The sequence below is a fragment of the Anomaloglossus baeobatrachus genome, chromosome 1 (assembly GCF_048569485.1).
Source record: "Anomaloglossus baeobatrachus isolate aAnoBae1 chromosome 1, aAnoBae1.hap1, whole genome shotgun sequence".
Lineage (NCBI taxonomy): Eukaryota > Metazoa > Chordata > Amphibia > Anura > Aromobatidae > Anomaloglossus > Anomaloglossus baeobatrachus.
Genome location: NC_134353.1, coordinates 765,581,469 through 765,594,263, shown reverse-complemented (window position 1 = coordinate 765,594,263; position 12,795 = coordinate 765,581,469). Strand labels below are relative to the sequence as shown.

Below are 12,795 nucleotides of genomic sequence, written 5' to 3'. Positions count from 1 at the left end.
CTTTAGGTGGACAGTATATCTGCTAGTGAAGCGGCTCAACTGACAGATTCTTCATTTTTGTCTTTTTGTTGACATTTTTTGTATATCATAGTTTATGGTTCATGCATTATAATGTGGTGAATATTTCTGCCCTTTTTTGTTACCATGATTGTATAATGCCATTATTTCTGTATACTTAAAAATTCTTCATGTATCTTTTTATTGTAGTGTAAACTGATGAAGGTCGGATGACCGAAACGTCTTTAATAATTACACAGAACAATGAATAAAATATAAAACAATTCCAGTTGAATGCTTTGAGTGCTGGATTTTTTTCAATTTTTTGATCTGGGGTGGGACCCTATCCAAGCACCAGCGACTATAGAAGGAGTGCCACATTTCTATATTCTATATACTCTGGTACGATTCTTTTCACATACAAGTTTAAATACAGACTTGTGACTGATGCCTAAGAAATATTACTCGTTTTCCCAAGAAAGGCTAGTTTTGTCTGATTAAAAATTCTACAAAATTCCTTGAAGGTCTCTTCTTGTAGATTATCAATAATAACTTTATTTACTTCTGGTGGAAAAAATATATTTCTCTGTCACTTTGCAGTGGCCATTGACTTAAAAGTCACAACGTCAATTGATTCATGCTGGCCAAACCATGGGCAAGATGAATTGAAGCCTGGGTATACGATTTCCTGAGCATTCCAGAGAAAAACATACCTCACTGCAATCATGTAGCAAGGCTTGGATTCATGCTGCTCATGGTTTGGGCAGCATGAATCCACTGATACGTAGGAGCTGAGCTGCAGTACAAGAGAATGGCTACTGCATAGTGTTTCATGCTGTGATGTTCCTGCTCCCTACACTGAACTTCAGGCAGCTCGGTATTCCAGGGTAGGTCATCAATATCTCATTCTTGGACAACCCACTTTAAGCTTTCTGAATTTTAATTCAACAATTCAGGAACCACTATTAAAGGGAATCTGACAACTGATCCATGGACCGCATTTATCAGACATTGCCTGCATGATTTCAGCCAGATATGTTTGACTCTGAAAGGCCACGGCATTTCAGTGAATAACATACATTTAAAACTAGTGGTGACTGAGTTACATGGGAGACTGGTCACATAAGCAGGTTCCAGCAGATTTTCCCTGCTGATTTTAGTGACCGACTGCCAGGCTTCCACCAAGAGTCAAATAACTGAATGAAGATGGAACTCCAAAGAGCAGTTAGACAAAAGCTCATAAGGGGGCGCAAGCACCAGAAAGAGTAGTCAGCAAGCCTAAGGCGGGCTTTGCACACTACGACATCGCAGGTGCGATGTCGGTGGGGTGAAATCGAAAGTGACGCACATCCGGCGTCGCAGTCGATATCGTAGTGTGCAAATCCTTTTTGATACGATTAACGAGCGCAAAAGCGTCGTTATCGTATCATCGATGTAGGGTCCGATATTTCCATAATGCCGGTGCAGCAACAGGTACGATGTAGTTCCTCGTTACTGCGGCCGCACACATCGCTGTGTGTGAAGCCACAGGAGCGACGAACATCTCCTACCTGCGTCCTGGCTGCAATGCGGAAGGACGGAGGTGTGCGGGATGTTTACAAACTGCTCATCTCTGCCCCTCCGCTGCTATTGGCCGCCTGCCGTGTGACATCGCTGTGACGCCGCAGGACCCGCCCCCTTAGGAAGGAGGTGGGTCGCCGGCCTGAGCGACGTCGCAGGACAGGTGAGTGCATGTGAAGCTGGCGTAGCGATAATGTTCGCTACGCCAGCAATCACAACGTATTGCTGCTGCGACGGGGGCGGGGACTATCGCACTCGACATCGCAGCATCGGCTTGCGATGTCGCAGCGTGCAAAGCACCCCTAAGTCTAAATTGGGATGTCACATCAACACAAGGGGGAATTATTAAGCGATAAATAGGTGGAAGCAAAAAGAGTCAGGAGCCAAGAAGTCACATCAAAAGCCAAACAGAAGAAGCACAGCTGAAGTCAGGAAACGTTACCGAGGTCAGAGACCGGAAGAGAAAGTAAGTACAAGGAGGGGGAAGAGACCGAGACACATAATGGGACTGGAGTCAGGTAGACAGGGCGGACAAACAGTACAAGGAAAATGGAGGTCAGGGCGAGGAAAGCTGGGTAGAAGGACAGATCGGGGCTAACTCACAAAAAACAGTTGCACACACTGCAGAGCAGAAATTATTACTGGCGGTGTTCAGGAGGAATTCAAACCATGATAAAGTGGTGTAAACCCCAGAACGAGGCACAAATGAGCAGACCCCCCCAGAAGACCTAACCCATCAGCGTCCATCTATAGTCATGACACTTACATGATAAAAGAATGCAGGGAGAGACATGACACTCCAGGACAGTAGGCACGTGAAGGCACTGGGGACCCACCCTGACTACTCTCCAATGCAGGTCGGTCCCCGATGGCTTTTAAATTATGTTTTTCACTGCATTACCTCAGGGTTCCAGAATCAAGCCTACCAGGCTGAGATTATACAGCGTGGGTCTGATACATGCTACCCATGGGTCAGCTGTCAGGTTCCTTTTAACACCACACTATTCCTTCCATGAATATCTCAAAAAGGCAAGAAAAGAAAAGTATGTTCAACCAGACAAAGAAGGGAGTTATTATGGTAAAGTTTTCTTTATTGATGATTGGAACTTGAAAAGTTGGGCAGAAGATAAGCTGATAAGTTTTCATAAATATGATACAGCTACAATTGTTATTTGACAGTTAAAATGTGAAATGTGAATTATTTGGAACAGTTTACAGGGTATGGACACTTTTTCAAGGTAAATGTATGAATATGATCCTGGCTTTGTTACATTGACAGTTCTGTAAAATAGAACATAGTATATAAAGTACAGTGATTAGGCAGCGCTCTATGGGTCTTTAGATTGATGGAAAGTCACTGAAGGGACGTTCATCTGTTTCTTTCTGAAAATCAAAAATAAATATAGGTTATTACACTGTTAGACATACAAAGGGTTTTCCATGTAAGAAAAAAAAATATGTTGGCACATGCTCTATGTACGGAGGATTTTATAATGCTTTTAGTAGGGGATAGCTAATGACATATGACTCCCGATTGGGGCCGTGCCGCGCTAAAAAGCCTCCATGTATTTCAGTACAAGCCTGCAAGGTGACTGGGACACTTTTTTAGATACTTGAAATAAATATTGTCATATCTTAATACTTGTTCCGAACGCTATCCCAGCCTGTATTTACAAGGTAAGGTTGGCACCTGGTTGTTTATTGCATCTTTTGAAATTCTCTCCGCAGAGCTTAACACTATAATTAGTTGCGAGTGCTTCTAATTATTCTATTACTATCCATTTGGTAGCTGGAGGTCACATTGTATAAACCACAGGAGTTGGGAATACAAGTGTTGAACAGAATAGCAACGGAATATCAATTACCTCCTTTCAAATTTCCATGTACAAGCCTCAGTCATTTAAACATGTTCTGAATTCCTTTCTTACATGCCATTTAATTCATAGGTATGGGATATCAACTGGCAAAGCACTTACCCTACACTTTATCAATGAATACTGGAATTAACTGGATGCATTTGTTACAAAATTAAGTAATTCTACTCTTGGAAATTCTAAAAATAGTATGATATTTAGCCAAAGGTTGGACAGCCATCACCTATCATGTTTAAAACATTTAGCTATTGGCAAGGGGGCCTGCTAAAGAAGATGAGAGGATGAGTATAAGGTTATCTTGTAACATTGCCTGTGTCATCCAAGGCTCAGGAAGAGGCACATTTATTTTTTGATACTTTGCCAAGATGCGGCATGTTATTAATCACTACGTTTAATTTGATGATGTTGGCATTCTGCACACGTAACAAACTGTGAAGGATTACAGCACCCAGGACGTGTATTATACACTTTCATCATTGCTTATTTTTAACATTATGGTCACTTAGATCATTCCGACGGGCTATGTATCTATCTAACGGGCTATGGTAGTTAGATTATTACATGTTTCACAAAAAGAAAGAACACGGAACCGTCAAGTTTATAGCTATTACGGTATGTTCAAAGTACGATGCACAGAAGGCTTGGATATTTACTAGTCATTGTAATTCCCTTTTTATTTTATATTTTTTTGCATGGGCAGAATCATGTATAATTTCTGAATGTTTATATACTATAGAGCACATGTGTAGAACAAGTGGCAACAGTTTTATTTATGATCTCTGTTCAACTGGAAAAAGAGTGGAACAAGTACAGGGAATCGTTCTCGCGATCAGCAGCCGGCCCACAATTGTAATATAACGTTGAGTTCCTACCGCAACAGTTGGGATAGGAGTTAACTCAAATCTCAGGAATTCTAGCCTCTCCAAGCATGGTAATCATACAGATTGTAAGCACAAAATAAGTGAGATTGGGTACAGTAAATAATCCCTTAATCTGCAGCAGGATCACCACTGAAATATAAAGTTGAGTTCCTGTTATATAACTCAGATCCTTGCAGTTTTTCCCTTTAGAAAAAGGTAGTATTTTCCAGAAGTGAATATAACTTATATAAACAAAAATAATTAGGGGAATATGGAGAAAAAGGCCCTTGTTGTGTAGGGCGCAGGTGAAGTAGAGATACGGTGTAAAGACCACAGCAAGAGAAATATTGCAGAATTTGAATGTTATTTAATTGAGAGAGGTTGGCCAGTTTTAGGACAACTCCTTTTAAATCCCTGTTTACCCCTTGTAAAATAATAACATTTATACTCAACTCTGATGCCAGTGCCATTGCTGTGGTGTTGGCACTGCCTCTCCTGGATTAGGGGCAAACATAATTGACAAACAGTTTGCTCATTCCTCAGGGTTAGATTTGGATGAGATATCCAGTCCTGTCCAGATGTTTCCTATTCACTCATCACCTCTCTCCCAAGGGGCTTTTAGGGAATGTCTATTGGATTGGGGTTGGAGCTCCGCATAGGGGTACTCTATACAGAGTGCATTACTCGCTATATACAAAGACTTTCCTGCACAAATTGTGTTAGGCTTCCCTTGGTTTACATTGCATAAACCAGTTGTAGACTGGGAGACCCAGGACATAACTAAGTGGAGCTCTTTCTGTAGCCAGAACTGTTTAGGGTCCTGTATCTCTGCGATAACCACAAGTATTCTGTAGCCTTTTTCTGAGTGTTATGATGCTTTCTCTCAAAAGGGCTCCCAGGAGCTGCCACCACACAGACCTTATGTTTGCACCATAAGGCTGAAGCCAAGGGCCATGTTGCAAGTGCAGATTGTATAATTTGTCAGGCCCTGAGAGACAAGCTCTCAAGGACTATGTAACAGAGAGTTTAGCTAATGCTCACATTGGGCCGTTTTCATCCCCTATGGCTGCGGGTTTTTTCTTTGTCAAAAAGAAGTATGGAGGACACTCCGTGAAACCATACAAAAGAACTATCTAGAGAATTTTCCCTGTTTCCCGTTTGGTTTATTTAGGGGAATAAATAATGATGAAAAAAAGAAAAAAATACATGGTAAATAACATTTTATTCAAGAATATCATTTTAACGTTGAATCACTTACTTGCTGTGCTTTTTCTCATGTAGGGCAATCAATATTAGGAGGATTAGGAGGGTTAAGAATCCAAACACACACCCAAGGACAATGCCCAAAGTATTATCTGGAAGGAAAAACAAGAATCATCATTACAGAGGAATGAAAACTTGGTGGAGAAAGGTTGAACTAGATGGACCTAGGTCTTTTTTCAACGTGTGTAACTATGTAGCAACTTGAGTAATAGTTTAGAACTTCTTTGTTGTCATACATTTTAAAGATAAAAGTGCATTCAATTAACTTAGTTTATCAGAAAAGTAAGTACACTCCAGATCTTTTTGGAAATATTTTAATATATATTTTAATACAACAATACCGAAGATATGACACTTTGATACAATGGAAAGTACTCAGTGTACAGCTTGTATCACAGTGTAAATTTGATGTGCCTGCTAAAAAACTTAACACAGTCATTAATGTCAAAACCCCTGGTAACAAAAGCAAATACAGTCAGTATTTTGTGTGGCCACCATTATTTTCAAGCACTGTCTTAACTCTCTTGGGCATGGCATTCACAAGAACTTCACAGGTTCCCACAGGAATCCTCTTCCACTTCTCCATGACGACACCATTGAGCTGGAGGATATTAGAGACCTTGTACTCCTCCACCTTCCATTTGAGGATGCCCAAAAGATGCTCAATAGGATTTTGGTCTGGAGAGATGCTTGGTCAGTTCAGCACCTTCCCCCCTCCCAGTTTCTTTAGCATGGCAGTGGTCATCTTCTAGGTTTGTTTAGAGTCATTATCTTGATGGAATACTGCCCTGTGGCCCAGTTTCCGAAGGGAGGGGATCATGCTTCAGTATGTCCCAGTACATGTTGGCATTCATGGTTTCCTCGATGAACTGTAGCTCCCTACAGCCTGCAGCACTCATGCAGCCTCAAACTAAGACACTCCCACCACTATGCTTGACTGTAGCCAAGGCACACTTGTCTTTGTACTCCTCACCTGGCTGCCGCAACACTCATTTGACACTATTTGAAGCAAATAAATTTATATTGGTCTCATCAGACCACAGGATATGGTTCCAGTAATCCATGTCCTTAGTCTGATTTTCTTCAGCAGACTGTTTGCGGGCTTTCTTGTACATCATCGTTAAAAGAGGCTTCCTTCTGGGACCACAGCCATGCAGACCAATTTGATGCAGTGTGCACCGTATGGTCTGAGCACTGACAGGCTTCCCCCCCACCCCTTTTAATCTCTGTAGTAATGCAGGCAGAACTCATATGAACGAATTTTGAATATGACGTGCACTCAACTTCCTTGGTCAAACATTGTGAGACCTGTTCTGAGCGGATCTTGTCTTGTTAAACTACTGAAAGAACTTGACCACCATATCACAGCTCAGTTTCAGAGTATTGGCAATCTTCATATAGCCTAGGCCATCTTTTGATAGAGCAACAATTCCTTTTTTTCAGATCCTCAGAGAATTCTTTGTCATTAGGTGCCATGTTGTACTTCCAGTTACCAGTATGAGAGAGTGTTTGAGCAATTTACCAAAGTTAACACACCTGCTCCCCATTCACACCTGAAACCTTGTAACACTAATGAGTCACATGACACCGGGGAGGGAATATGGCTAATTGGGCACAATTTGTCAAAATTAACTTAAAGCTGTACTTACTTTTGTTGCCATCGGTTTAGACATTATAGGTTGTGTTTCTTTTCAAAGGGCACAACAAATTTACACTGTTATACAAGCTATAGACTAGAGGTCTGAAACTTGGCTGGGTATAAGGGCTGCACATAGAAAAAATAATAATTTGGGGGATGTATTCTTTGCAGGACAAAGTGACAGTTTTAGTGATACCATTTTTTTTCTATACACCTTTGGATGACTTTTTTGAACATTTTTTGCTTTTTTTTTATATAGTTTTAAATGACATTCATTGTATGGGCTATGGTACGGTTTTATAGATGGGTCGTTACAGATGTTGTGATAACAAACGTGCACATTTTCGTTTACTTTAGTTGATATATGAAAAAGCATTTTCAATGGTAAAAAAATGCTTTGTTATGAATTTTTTTTTGCATTTTATCCCTTACTTGTAAGTAATATCATTTTACAATAAGCACATATAGGAATTTTGGCCAACATCTTTTAGTAATGTTCCCATTCTGGTTCTCATCTTCTAGTAATGTGCCCCCTCCTTGTCTCCATCCTGCAGTAATTTGCCCATCCTGTTCCCCATCTTGTAGTAATGTGCCTCATCCTTGCCTCTTGTAGTAATTTGCCCATACTTGTCCCTATCCTGCATAATGTGCCAATCTTGTTCCCCATTTTACAGTAATGGGCCCATCCTTATCCCCATCCTGCAGTACTGTGCCCATCCTTGTCCCTATCCTGTAGTAATGTGCCCATCCTTGTCCCTATCCTGTAGTAATGTGTCCCATCCTTGTCCCCATCTTATGCTAATGTGTTAATCCTTGGTCCTCATCATGTAGGAATGTGCTATCCTTATCCTCTTGTAGTAATGTGCGCTATCGTTGTCCCCTTGTAGTAATTTGCCCATCCTTGTCCCCTTGTAGTACTGTCCCCTTTTTTTCAAAATGGCAGAAAAAAATGCACGTGTTACTTGAACAAGGGCAGTAAAATCGGAAACAACCCTATAGGATCTGATAATGTGTCTTGATATGCCTTGTACAATTGAAATGTGCTCATTATCTGGTGTATGAAATTGTTGGTGATATCAAATTGTTGAGTAAAGAACCATTGTTTGAAACAGACTGGTGCTTTCCTTGTGAAAAATGAGTCGACTTTTGTTGCTGGCCAGCCGATGTCAGCTGCAATATGGGGCCTGCAGGGACGAATGGCCCACACGACACAAATGTACACACCCAGCCAGGACCTGTCCTTTCATGTAGCGTGTCGGGGTGTTCGGAGTCAATCCCTCACCCACAAATACTGCCCAGAGCTGCTCTACACTTCCATCCTCCCTCAAAAATAATTAACAAAAGTTTATATATATGTACTCCAAAATGGTTTAATTGAAAAACAGAATTAGTCTCTTAAGAGATAAGTCTTCAGATGACTACGCTGACAGTAAGAAAATAAGTTAAGGCTCTTGGATGGTGAAAATGAACAATTTAAAAAATAGTATCATAAAGTCATGAAGGTCAATACAGTCTGGTAATCTTGTTATATTACGGTAACATCCATGCATGGCATTCACATTTTTATGCCACCTTTGCCAACTTTTTTAAAAATTGATGCAGCTTAGTAAGAGGTGACATGGCATTGCACTTCACAAAATTGTCATAGATTATAGCAGAAATATAAGCCAATTCCAAGACAAGGCTTGAGTACATTTTCTGACCCTGGTGCATGGTCAGCTGATAGATGCACCAAAATCATTGCCTCTTAATGAATCTGGAGCATTTTACTCCAGCGGACACTGATTTAAGACTGGTATATAAAACACCAATCTTGATGACTTCCCTCTAAAAGTTTATTAGTTACAAGACCCCATATTTCTAATAGTACGGCAAGTGAGCATTTCTCAGACCGTAATTACAGTAGAGCCATGACATTGAGGAAGTCTTTTGTTTGCATGTGTTGTGCTATTCAGAGAGTTTTATTTCTCAGCATGTTCGCTGGTGTGGGCAATGGGCAGCAACTAACAAAGCTTAACAAACTAAACTTGTTTGGCAGGACTTTGGCAATTGTACAGTGCTGGGCAAGCTTTACTCAAACACAGACATTTCACTTTCTGGTTCTGCACCACTGAAGTACAAGAAAGCACAATCAGTGGTTATTCAAACAAGATACTGGCTCATCTTGTATATGTACCCCATCTCTAATCTATTTAATCTTCATTACTGTGAGTGTTTTCCAGAGAAGAGACATGAACAAAATGTTCCAATCCTCTTGAGTATGCATGAGTCCTACAATGTACTCATTGATAACTTCATAATAGCTAAAGTGAAACCCACCCACCTTTTAAGTGAAGTCACCAGTGATGTATAGTAGCTAATTAATATGTCAAAAGACTCAATGCTAAAAAATTCAATTCATAAAAAAGCCCTATTAAAACATCAGCTAATCATCAAGTAAAAGGGCCTATGGGTGGAGATGGCATTACATATATGTATATTAAGGAATACAAAGATTTTGTTTCACATTTATCTTGAAAATAATTCTATATTTATCATCTCCAGAATCATACTCATCCCTAATCCCCTAACAGTGCTTGATCTGACAAGTACACTACTCACAAATAGATAGGGATATTTGGCTTTCGGGTGAAATGGCATGTTGTTCTTGTAGCGAAGTTACAGCAGGGTGGCCACCCAGTAATCAACACTGGTATCAATCCAGGCAACTCATCGGTCATTGTACAGGCACTGCAACATGTATTTGCTCTTATGTGCCAGGCTGCCTAGAGGCATTGACAAGCTGTCCTCGATGCAAGGTGTATTGCTTGTGTCCTCTGTATACCCCAAGCCATGCTCCAGTGATGCCTACAAGCTACTTTGTGTGCAACACTGCTGTGAACATGGTTCATAATCATCAACATCAACATCATCATCCTTAAAAACTGTCCCCTGGCTGGACAGTTGTGTACCTGTCCGCTGTTAGCACAGGAACCCACCCTAGCAGCCATGTGTGGCATACTGGCCTGATAATTGTGTGCATAGTCCCTATGACTATTCTTGTGCCACCAACTAATCCATCATTCCCTGAAGTGTTTTTCAAGAAGGCAGAGAAATGGGATAGTAATGCTGATGATCGAATCATCAGCGCTAATGTGGCGCCCCAGCAATATGGTTGCCACAGTAGTGTTGTCTCACAGAGGTCAATACTAAGCCTGGAAGCAAGAGGGGGAGTCCCTTGGCCAGTAATTACTTACATACAATGCAGTTCCTACTTAGGTCAGCAGGGGGAGCTCTGACCTGGGGGAGGAGTAGTGAGGAGAACTGGTTTGAACTAGCCAGGTCTGGTCTGAGTTTTCCAGTCAAAGAGAAAAGTGACAGTTGATGGTTGACAGGAGTCCAGTCCAGTCAGAAGTTGAAAGCAGACGGCTGAGGAGAGAGGAACTTGAGTGAGGAACTGGAGTAGTGCGGACATGCGAGCTGGGGTCTGGGGCTAAGATAGCTCAGCCCAGAAAAGCAAGGTCTGCAGAGAGGCACAGGAGAAAGATTCTGAGGAGAGCGGAGCTGAACCAGCTCGCCTCAGAAGAAAACACTAAAAATTGGACATCGGAGTGTGTAGTTCCCAGGGTGCTTGAGTCCCGGTAACCGAATCCGAAGGGCAGGAGGACTGCAAGTCTCCTGGCCCCAAAAAAAACCCGAAGGTACAGCCGCACTTCAGGGGCCCGGTGTTGTCTCCTGCAGAGTGGCATCAGTGAAGGCCTACGCAGCCTACTATATGGGAACAGGAAGTACCACAAGTCCCAGCAGAGAGGGCCTCCGTCGAGCTAACGCAGCGGGGTCCTGTAGAAGAAAAGAAAGTGTAGGGAGAAGGCCTCAATACTTACCTGGCCAGGGAGATACCACCAACTGCTTCCAGGCCAACCGGATCGCCAGCACCAACTGTATCGGTCTCCCAGGACTTCACTGGTTGTTGCAAGTAAAGGAGAAGGTAAAAGAAATCATTGTGTCCATTCCTTTCTACTGCCCTGTCAGCCCTGCACCTCATCAACATCCACCAAAGACTTTACAAACGGTTGCTCCGGGGCACCCGCTCCACCTGTGGGGAGCAAGAAACACCTTAGCTGCCACAACACCAGCCCCGGAGGTCTCATCCAGCAGCCGCGGCTCCAAAGCCGCCATCCACAGGTGGCGTCCTTGAATATTATACAAACTCCCATCATCAGCTCCCCGATCCGCCATTTTAATTGACTCCGCCAGGGACACGGAGCCGGGGCCCCGCCACCGCTGACTACCCCGGACTAGTCAGGCCTGACACAGAGTCACCTAAGGTCCTGGGGTGGGTGAGTCACTTGCCATATTTGTGGAGTACTCAAAGCAGCGCAACACGGCACACACGTCCCACATGAAAGTCCACTCGTTGTTGATGAAGTGGTGTTTTTCCACCGAGCGACTGACCCGTGTTTGAAGCAGAAACTCCACTATCGTTTGCTGCTGCTCGCACAGTCTCACAAGCATATGTAAGGTTGAGTTCCACCTTGTGGGTATGTCACATATGAGGCGGTGAGTGGGAAGGCAGAAGTGACGCTGCAGGGCAGACTGGCTAGAAGCAGCGTGAGAAATCTAAAAGCGCGCACAGATGGCCCTTATTTTCTTCAGAAGCTCCGACATCTCGGGGTAAGTTTTCAGGAGCCTCTGCACCACCAAACTCAACACATGCACCAGACAAGGGATATGCGTCAAACTAACTAGTCCCAAATTGGCAATAAGATTTTGCTCATTATTGCACACCACCAGGTTGGGCTTGAGGTTCAGTGGCACCAACCACTCACAAATCTGTTGTTCGATCCCCGTCCATAGCTCCTGTGTGATGTGGGATTTTTCCCCTAAACAGATGAGTTTCAGAACAACCTGCTGTAATTTCCCCCATGCTGTGGTGAAGTTGGTCGTGCATGTGTTACACTGACAGGATGAGGAGGAGGTGGAGAAAGTGAAGTAAAAGGCAACTTGGATAGAGAAACATCCAGCAATGCTGGGTGATAATAGGACGTGCCAAAATGCTTTCGGCCTCAGGCCCAGTCGCCACTACATTTACCCAGTGTGCAGTTAAGGAGATATAACATTCCTGTCCATGCTTACTGGTCCATGTAACAATGCTAATGTGGACTTTACCACTGATGGCATTTTGCAGTGCACACCTTATTTTGTCCTCAACTTGTGTGTTATGGCCTGCCTTGAAAAATAGTGGTGGCTGGAAAGCACATACTGTGGGACAGCCACCGCCATAAGTGTTTTACAGTTGCGCTCAAAAGTTTACATACCCCAGCAAATTTTTTGTTTTCTTGGCCTTCTTCCAGAGAATATGAATGATAACTCAAAATCTTTTTTTCCACTCATGGTTAGTGGTTGGGTGAAGCCATTTATTGTCAAACTACTGTGTTTTCTCTTTTTAAATCAAAATGACAAGCAAAAACATCCAAATTACCAAAATGATCAAAAGTTCACATACCCTGGTGATTTTGGCTTGATAACATGCACAGAGGTTGGCACAAATGGGTTTAAATGGCTAATAAAGGTCACCTGTGACCTGTTTGCGTGTAATCAGTGTGTGTGCATAAAAGCTGAG

The 12,795-nt window shown here is 42.5% G+C and overlaps 1 protein-coding gene across 1 annotated transcript in view; it reads right to left on the bottom strand.

Annotated features, from left to right (window-relative positions):
* Positions 1 to 2,627: 2,627 nt before the first annotated feature.
* SUSD2 (sushi domain containing 2) overlaps positions 2,628 to 12,795 on the bottom strand; it is a 384,373-nt gene continuing 374,205 nt past the window's right edge. The window contains exons 27-28 of the mRNA XM_075324313.1: positions 5,550 to 5,646; positions 2,628 to 2,940 (exon numbers count right to left, since the gene is read on the bottom strand). Of these exons, the coding sequence (XP_075180428.1) occupies positions 2,886 to 2,940; positions 5,550 to 5,646 (152 nt within the window). The 3' untranslated portion in view covers positions 2,628 to 2,885. The remainder of the gene's footprint in view (positions 2,941 to 5,549; positions 5,647 to 12,795) is intronic.